We start from the raw sequence: 10603 nt of genomic DNA on the forward strand, positions 1-10603 counted from the left end.
TTTCTGACCCACTGATAGTATTTACCGGGATGGAAATTTAAAAATGTAGTAGAACTGTCTGTTTGTCATAACAAATCCTGTGATTCTATTCTGACCAAAATATATTTTCAGATTTTTATAATACCACAAATATGATATCTGTACCACATTATGACATGTAAATTATTATTGAAGTAATTTCTCAGTTAAATTTGTTCACACAGATAAAGTTTTGTTTTTGTTTACTTGTAGATAAAAAATAATGAAATGTGTAAATATTGTGGAAGATATTTTAGTCATCCTGGAAATTTAAAACGCCACATTAAAACAACTCATTTCAAATTTAGCCACCAATGTCCAGTTTGTGGTAAACTGTGTTCACAGAAGGGTCATCTACAGGACCATATTAAACGTATTCATTCAGACATGTTACTCAATCAGTGATGATAGCTAATGAAAATGATGAAAAATAGGCATAATCTGTTTTCTTCTTTCTTAGGTATGTAGTATGTGCTAGATCCTATGTTGGTTGTTTATTAATCTACTTTGAAAAATGAACTGTTGTACTGACTGTACAGTTATTATTGATACCAAAACATTAGAATTAATACATCAATTATTCCAGCTTTTAATGTGCCCAATGTTTGATGTGTGGGCAACACAAAATCCCTCCTATAAATTTTTAAGCTAATTGAAATGTGTGTAAAAAGTTTAACAGAGGCTTTAAGTAGGATATTGTAGGCCTTTTTATGTCTGTAAATCAAAAATTGTAGTTGTACATAACCACCTGAAAATTTGTTTCCCTACATGACTAAATTCAGCATTATTTAACATCTTTATAGAAGATTATCATTATATTGTTATAATATCAATATCATGAAAGTTTGAAATAATAACATAAGAATGATTATTTATGATTTCAGAATCGGTCTCAGTTTTCGTGTTCCTATTGTAATAAAGTTTACACAGATAAAAGAAGTTTAAAGAGACATGTTGATGGAATCCATAGTTGTATTTATCTTGAATGTCATATTTGTGAGAGAAAATTCAGTAGATTGGATTCTTTAAAACGGCATATTCTTAATACCCATCCTAATATGATATAGACATTTCATATAGAAACAAAAGGCTAGTGATAACTTTTTTTTGCTGTCTTATTTAATTGATAAAATATTTAAGCTACTTCCTTTACTTGTGATTTCTGAATAATAATTTTGGAGCTCTTGTTGATATGTTATGATAATTTGATGTATTTAAAGTGAAGTAAGATTGTTAATAGTATCTAGACCTAGTATATGAGGTTGACAAGGAACTGAGTAGAGAACAGATCAAATAATGATTCATTGTTTATTTTTTTATTCCTGTTTTTAACTTTTCTTTTAGATTCCTTAGCACTATGTCACTTTGCCATAGTACTGTTATTTATTCATTTAGACTAATGAATTATAAATCAGTTAGATAATTCATAAGAGTTAGTAATTGTAAATGTGGCTTTTGTCTGTAATTGTCAATTTCAGGAATTAATGTTGTTGAAACGAATTTAAAAAAAAAAAAATTTAGGTATGTTTTTTGATATATCTTTCAAAATAGTCTATGATAATAGCATAATTCTGCTGATACTTAATTGTGGCATATATAATTATAGTTATTTGCAACTTACAAATTGTAAGTAGTCATTATTGTTTAACTCATGATCAAGTTCTACATATTCAAAAATATTGTTTTTCACTTTTATAGAGGGGAATACTTTTTCTAAAACAGTAAGATAACATAACAGTAATTTTTGATTCTTTGATTATAGATGAAAACTTGTCACCTTGACAATGCTATTGTTGCAAATGATGTTTTTTTATTCTTCTATATTGTATGTGTATTTGTTTTAGTCAGTGTCTCAAACATTTTGAATTTGATGAATTTCTAATAAAATTTTTAACAAATCTTAAAACTGTGGTTTATTTATGATTTCAGATTGATACAAGAATGTATAATAAACCTACTTGTTATATTTGTGGTCAAAGTTACACAGATAAAGGAAATTTACAACGTCATATTAAAGGCAGCCATAATCAGATTAAGACATTCTGTCCTATCTGTAACAAGACATTTAGTAGAGTTGACAATTTAAAGAGACATGTCTTAGTTGTACATTCAGCACATTTCAGACCTGAATCAAGCTAATAGAATTTTCTGTATTCGCCAAACTCTCTCTCTCTCTCTGTTAGATTAAAACTGGTTTATCACTTTACCTAAGACTGTTAGTGTTTATTTATCAAAAATTTAACCTATATTATAAAAGTGTATATCTAACTTAAGAATATATATTTGACTATAAATTTATCGAAAGTTCAAAGCAGAAAAATATAAAATAACACTCGCTATACAACATAAGAATTATTTGAGATTCATGCAAACCTTAGCTTCAAACATTGAAATTTAAGATCAAGATATATATGTATTGGATTGGATTCTCAGCCACATAAAGGAGACCAATGTTTTGAATTCATTTTAGGTTGATTGGAGGTTGCCCTGTGAGACATGTGGTAAAACATTCACCAGAAAAGATGTACTCCTTACCCACATTGCATCTGTCCATAGAAAATCTTGGTTTACCTGCCATGTCTGTGGACAGGAATTTGGTTGGAAAAGATCTCTTTATAGACACATGAAAAAACATGGACAACCTTATTAAAGGTAATGTTTTTATTTATAATAGAGATATTTTCCAACCAATTTATTGTCAATTTGAAATAATATTTAATGAATAGATTTTATAGAAACAAATGGGTTCAAGATAGTTACATTTCAGTAATTGTTATATCTATGTAATACTGTATTAGCCTACGCTTGACGTCTACATATTTCAAATTTTTTATCATTGTCTTTGGTCCGTATTTATGACATTAACTCTTGCCAGGTGTAATGTCCAGAATTAGTCATAAAAACAATGAAATAGTATACATAAGTTGTTTTAGAAAGTATAGATTAATTTCATCTCCATTTATCATGTAAGAAAATAAGTTATGTTTGTTAAACTGTGCAGAAATGGTCTGAATAACGTTTTATTTTTCATTGTAGGGTGAAAGATTCCTGTGTCAGTTTTGTTATAAAAGTTTTTCTATAAGAAGTAGCCTAAGACGCCATATTCAGTGTATACATAAAAGAAAATTATTTCAATGTGATTCTTGTTGTTTTATCACTAACAGAGCTGATTCTTTAAAACGCCACAAACTAAAACAATGCTTAATAAATCAACAACATAAACAACTGTCAACAACTTATATATCCCCTGATAATTAATGATGAATATCTTTAAATATCCTGTTAATTCATAATAAATATCAACAACTTTTCTATAGCCTATTAATTCATACCCTGATAATTCATAATGTATATCAATAACTTTTATATAATCAGATAATTCATAATGAATATTATCAACATAACTGTCAACAACTTTGTATCCCTGATAATTCATAATGAATAGCAACAACTTTTGTATAGCCAGTTAATTCATAATGATTATCAACAACTTTTCTATACTGATAATTCATAATGATTATCAACAACTTTTCTATACTGATAATTCATAATGAATATCAACGACTGTCAACAGTTTTTGCATATTCTGATAGCTTATAAAGAATGTCATTATAATTATCAACAACTAAAGTAATTGTCAGTAAGCGCTGTGTAGGTTTTTATTCTGTTGCTATGGTGAGGTGATTTATCATCCATACTATTATATGATTCAAGCAGCTTATCTTATGATTTTTAATTTAAATAGGGTGTGGTATTTTGTAATTTTTCTTGTGGGATTATTTTATATACCAGTTTAATATAAAAGACAAGATTCTGTTTAATATTGATGACTGATGACTTATTATCATCTACTTATAGGCCTTACAAATATAGAATATTGAATCTTGAAGTTTAGACTTGCCACTTTCATGCCAAATTGTATTTGAGAATGTTCATAACACCCTTGAAGTGATGACAGTTTGAACATTCATAATATATTTCTGTTGAAATGTTTGATAACTAGATGTCAATTCTGGAAAGTGATACAGATGGCTGCAGAACCAAACATCATTGATTGAAACTTCTCTCTCTTAATGAAAAATATGTTAGAAATAAAAGAAGCTAAGCATTATAATTTTGATTTTTTGGTTTACATATCTTCTCATCTTCCACTTAGGAAAAATTTCCTAGATTAAATTCATTGATTAATTAACTAGTGAATAATCTGTGGCACATTTTCTCTTTCTAGGCTAGACTGGAAGATGGCAGAACATGTCAATTTTGTGGTAAATCTTTCACTCAGAAAAGTCATCTGAACAGACACATTAGAGGTCAACATTTGGGTCAAAAATTACATGTTTGTCCAATTTGTGGTAAATCTGCAGCACAAAAATCTAATATTAGACTCCATATTCTTCGTGTTCACAACCTAGACAATGTTTTTAATTGATTTACTGAACATAACACCAAATACTTCTTAATACTTAAGATATCTAATACTTAATCATTAAATCATTAATTTTCTTATACATACTGTCCATATAGAATTGAAACAGAAAAATTATTGTTGTATTGAGATGGAAGTGACAGTTTACATTGATCTTTTTGCCACAGTTTACATTGATCTTTTTGCCAAAGTTTTCTTTGATCTTTTTGCCACAGTTTACTTTGATCTTTTTGCCACAGTTTAATTTGATATTTTTGTCATTATTCCAAATAACTCCCAACGGGCCAAGGTAATTGATCTTAGATTCCTATTAGTAAGTTGTATTAAGACAGTGGTAATACTGATCTATATCAACATGTAATTTGAATAATTAGGTATTGTAACTGCATAGCTATCAATCCATACTTTATAATAGATACTACATCACATTAGAACCTACCACTTTTGAAATGGGAAAGGATGTTGGAGATACTCAGTGATGCTCTAGTCTTCTGAGACTGGGGGTACAAATAGTGGGCAAACTGACTCAATGGGGGGGACAACTATCAACTCAAACCTTTGAGTGTCTGAGAGGGTGCTTTCTGACAAATTATTTTGGACAAAAAGGAATCAAAAATCTTGTTTATTGAATTTGTTAAAGACAAAGTGGGGGTACAATTGGGGGTGTAAACCATTCTCTAACAAAGGTCCCCTCTGTACCCACACTGGCTCTGGGACTGAAGATACTTACATGTATATATTTTTTTTTAAGACTGGTATAATCTTGAGACTTCTTCATCAAATAGAAAAGCATGGTCAAATATAAATAAACAATTCACATATTTCTATTGTATTTTTTAGGCTGAGTTAGAAAGAAAGTTTCCATGTTCATTTTGTGGGGCTGGTTTTAAAAGAAAGAGTCATTTAATTCGACATGTTAAAAGCATACATCTTGATTATCGTGTTGAATGTCCTATTTGTAAGAAAATTTTCAATCAGTCTGAAAATTTGAAAACTCATCTAAGAAATATTCATAAAGTGGATCCATATAGTGAATAAAACAAAGAACATCAGGCTATAGTCTGGTATTAGGTATAGTTTGTGTTTTTCAGAATTCACTTGTATATACATGAAATCGAAAGAACCAATATAAAAAATTTGAATTTTGTTTGGTTGTTTTGTATATTGAATGTTGTTTATATGATGAATACAATATGGAATTTAAGTCTATCAAGAACACATGTCACCATGTTTAATAGCTAATTTCAAGTAAATAGTTTTTCTAAGTAATGTGCAATTATACCTTCAAAGTCTTATGAATTATTTTTTTGTCAATGTGCTTTTAATCTTTGTGTCCATTTTTCAATTTTTTATGGAATAAATATTGCAAGTTCTTATATTTGATTTATCATACTAAAGAAACCCAATTATGATGTCAATTTCTTTTGGAGGGTCCACATAGGAAAAATGTTTTTTGGAGCAAAAGCTAGCAGTTGTATATGCCTATGTATATATTAGGATGAAGAAATATGTATAACATAGAAAAGCTGATATTATCTGGTATAAATAACTTTATACTGTCACAGCAGTGTGTAATTTGATCATATTATAGATTTTGGTAACAGTGATGTTGGTGGAAGTAACTGCACAAATATATGATGCAAGTCAAATGGTAAACATTGACTCCTCAAGTTTGTGTGACCTAAGAAGACTGTTATACACCGGTGTTGCTTTCAGATAGTTAATATCAACAGTGTTTACCAAATAAATATAGCAATTTGTGTATTGCTTTCTGTCAATTACAGATATTTTAGTTAATCTGAGTTTTAGAACACCTTACTATAACCTAAACAAACCATACTATACAACAGTTTTCAATGGATAGATATTTAGTTTTTGTCAGGATTAATCAGGTTATGTTAATCTTCTCTGCAATGTATGATAAGTTTGAATAGATTAAAAATTTTGTAATGAATAAATGTGTAGTTTTCTGTGTAGATCTAAACATTATTCTTTTTTTTTTCTAGGTCATCCATTATACTGATAGGAAATTCCAATGTAGTTACTGTCAGGCTGCTTTCAAGAGATCAGATCATTTAAAGCGACACATTGCCGGAATCCATTTCGATTACAAGATTAACTGCCCTATATGTCACAAAGCTTTTAATCAAAAAGATAACTTGAGAAGTCATGTGAAAAATGTCCATAAAATTGATCCTTCTTCTTTCCATTAAATGCAGGGAATTACTTCAGTATTACATGTAGAAAGGGATTCCTCTTAGTAAAATAACCTTAAAACTATAGTTGTAGTTGAAACCTTATCCAGATTACCAATCAATAATAAAATCCTGCCTTATTTCTTAATAAACAGAAAATACTGTAATCTTATTGGTTGAAGATGTCAAATTCATTACATATTTACCAAACAGTTTCAAAGAAAATACTTACAACCTCACCAAGTTTTTGTTGATGTCTACATACTTGTATATTTTTAACAAGAAGACAAACCTATTGAGTAACAAAGCTGAATGCAAAAAGTGGCTCTTTGTAGTTAAGTAACAATGGAAGGAACTAGATATGTGGTTATTATAGCGCTAGTTTCAGGAGATAGAACTATTTATCCATAATGACTGGTTCTGTTATTGTCCTCTCTGTGGACGACCATTTAATAGTAGAGATTCATTCTAGAGCCATAATATAGTAGATGTACTTAAGATATGTAAAAAGTGGTCTAATGTATTTCGTATAGTCAAGCAATGACATAAAGACCTAATTACCTTGTTATGAAATAGATTTATTGAAACTATGTTAGCCATATATGGCAATTCATTGGTGTTCTTGTGTGAAGTTCCTTCACATGTGACTGAATATTGTTAAACAACATAACAACTTCAAAAGAATGAAGATAAATTCATTGTTAAAAATATCTGTATTACTGCATGATACATGTATAAGAACCTTTATGACTGATCAGTTAATACTTATCTTATATATCTTTATAGGTTGAAAGTGATAGAAAGTTTGAATGTGTTTTCTGTGGTAATAGTTTCAAGAGGGCATACCATTTAAAAAGACATGTTACAAGCATACACACAAATTTCAGAATAAATTGTCCAATTTGTGACAGGCCTTTTAATTTGAAGGAGAACCTGAATGTTCATTTAAGAACAGTTCATAGAGATATATTTTATAAGAACAGTTAAATTAGTTTATATTGTAATGAATAATTATATATGTAGTTTTGATATTTGAAAAACATATTGTATGCAACATATTGGTTGTTATATTTGGCACCACCCAGACAAAATTTTTAGTAACCCTTTACTCATACTGCAAATATATAATATTACACTACAAGTATTTTACTATTGTTTGTCTGGATTTTTATATTGCTGTCTTGTATTATAGTGTTATTTTGATTTATAAATTCAAGTATAATTTTATATTTTGTAGGTTGATGATCAGGAAAGAAAGTTTATTTGTTCATTTTGTGGTTCTGGTTTTAAAAGATCACATCATTTAAAACGTCATGTCGATGGCATTCATCTTGATTATCGTGAATATTGTCCTATTTGTCAAAAATCTTTTAATGTTCGACAAAATTTGAGGGTCCATTTAAGATCAGTTCATGGGATTAAGCTCTGAAATATTTGTGTCTAGTTGATCTGTAAATGTTGTTTTAACTTCAATCTTGTACTAACAGCTTTCTGTAGACCAGAATAAAATTATGAATTAGATATTTGTTACTCTTTTGTAAGAGATTTGGTTTTCTCTTGACATCCCAAATATCAGTATCGAGGTCAAAAGAAATGCAGAAGAAAAATTTTGGCTTAATCTGATCAATTGCTGGACTTAATATTTGCAGTTACAGTCAGTTCACATCAGTTGCTCTTGGCGGTCGAAATCTGTGTGAGTCAATATCTTGCCATGTGTCGACTGCAATAGATCCAATTGGAATCACCAGTTGGCCTTACTTAGCCCATCTTAAGATGAGTTTTATTAGATGTGAATGATTTTTCTTCATACAAATTGACTTGCCTACTGAAGAAATGCTCAAACTTTATAAGGGAGCAGGGATTATAGCACATAGATGTTCACAATCATGACAGAGATGGATATTCAAATTCACAAAAAGTTCATTCATATAGCTATAGGTTAGGATATAAATTTTCTAGCTTGAATTTTTACTGCAAGTAGTTTGAATTAAAAGATGTAATTTTGGTGAAAATTGTTCATGTTTATAATTATACAGGATTCCTTCTTTATAACACCAGTTGTTAAGAAACATTTCACAGCTTATACTGCACTTTATTGGATTACACATTATTTATTATTCATTTCCTTTATTGCAAATTATAAAGATGTAGAAATATTGCTTTAAAACATATAGTTTTGTCATATCATACATGTTATATGTTATATTCATTATCTTAACTGTTTGATTTTTTTATTTGTAGATATTCCATCAATGTATGATCTGTCAAAAACAAATAAAATACAAATGGGCATTAAATCGACATGTTAGAGAAGTACATTTAAATTGTAAAGTTACATGTGGAATTTGTCAAAAGGAATTTTCAAGAAAAGATATGTTAAAAGTGCATATGGAAAGATATCATGGACCACATTCATAAATATTTTAGTATGTTGCCATTTCTTATTACATTTTCATTCTATTATGTGTTATAATATTCTATGTAATGGACAGTTACAGTGTAGTCTTCATTCAGTTCTGATAGAACATGAATCAGTTATGGTAGTGCATCAGTCAGATCTGGTAGCACATGAATTGGTTATGTCCCAATAGTCTGACTAGTAGCACATCAAACAGATATAATTTATATCAGATCATTCTTATCAATAGGTATCATGAGTCTAGCCAAGTAGCATCAATTAGTTGTCAATCGTACTCCATCAATGTGTTCTGGTAGCGTATGAATAAAAGTTATCAATTGCAATAATTAATCAGTTCTGGCAGCACATAAATCTGTTAATGTTATGGTATCCCTGTAATGTACTTTGGTAGCACATCAATAAGTTGTTAATTCTATTAATCACTTCTGGTAGCATTTAAATCAGTTGTCAATCGCAATAATTTCTGGTAGCACACCAATCTGTTGTTAATTGTAAACAAATTAAATAGTTCTGGTGGTACATTAATAAGTTGTCAATCTATTCTGGTAGTACATCATTCTGCTGTGGTGTTTCATCAATTTGTTATGGTAGCACATCAATCAGTTGTCAATAGTAAATTAATCAGTTCTGGTGCACATAAATCAGTTGTCAATCTGTTATGGTAGCACATCAATCAGTTGTCAATCATAAAAAAAGTAATCACTTCTGGTGCACATAAATCAGTTGAAAATCATAAAATAAAAAAAATATTTCAGTTCTGGTAGCACATAATCTTTTATAGTGTCTCAACAATCTGTTTAGTAGCACATCAGTCATAATCCATTAATCAGTTCTAGTAGCATATAAAACAGTTGTCATTGGCAATAATTAATCATTTTTGGAAGTACATAAATCAATGATAATGTCTCTTGTTATGGTAGCGTATTGATCAGTTGTAAATCGTAATCCAATTATCCAATGTTCTGAATCAATGTAGGAACATTATTAGAGCAAATTGAAATTAAGTACACTTTTTATATTTTAGATTTATTCTGAAGATAATGCTTATAAATGTGTTTGTTGTGAGAAGAGATATGGTCGGAAAGTTCATTTACAAAGGCATTTTAAATCTGCACATCTTAATGTTCGATACAAATGTCCAATATGTCAGAAATTGTTCACCAGAAAGGACAAAATGCACTTACACTATCGGACATGTCATAATATACCAGATGATGTTCCTAGTGATGGTAGTGAAATAATACAATCACTACAACTTTCACATGATCCAGCTTTCTTAAAATATACTTAAAATATACTTAAATATACTTGAAATATACTTGAAATATACTTAATGAAATGTAAAGATAAAAATTCTTGATGAAAAATAAGATATTAGGAAGTTTTTAAAGACAGAGAGATATTATATAAGACATATTTTTATCCAAAAAGCTTTATAAAAGATGTTTTTTAAAGATATACCTCCTCTTATGATGACCGAAAAATTTAAATCTTAAAACCTGGATAAAATGAGTCTTTGTTCATCAGTGGATTTACTTTGTGTCA

The 10603-nt window shown here is 29.0% G+C and overlaps 1 protein-coding gene across 1 annotated transcript; it reads left to right on the forward strand.

Moving 5' to 3' along the window:
- Positions 1 to 234: 234 nt before the first annotated feature.
- Positions 235 to 10349, forward strand: LOTGIDRAFT_117550 (hypothetical protein; the record flags this gene model as incomplete). Its single annotated transcript, XM_009055980.1, has 8 exons — positions 235 to 407; positions 1959 to 2121; positions 4247 to 4417; positions 5285 to 5461; positions 6451 to 6624; positions 7426 to 7593; positions 7877 to 8047; positions 10083 to 10349. Coding segments are annotated over 8 exons (1464 nt in total), but the record flags the coding sequence as incomplete, so codon positions are not given.
- Positions 10350 to 10603: the final 254 nt, after the last annotated feature.

Source organism: Lottia gigantea (assembly GCF_000327385.1).
Source record: "Lottia gigantea unplaced genomic scaffold LOTGIsca_26, whole genome shotgun sequence".
NCBI lineage: Eukaryota > Metazoa > Mollusca > Gastropoda > Lottiidae > Lottia > Lottia gigantea.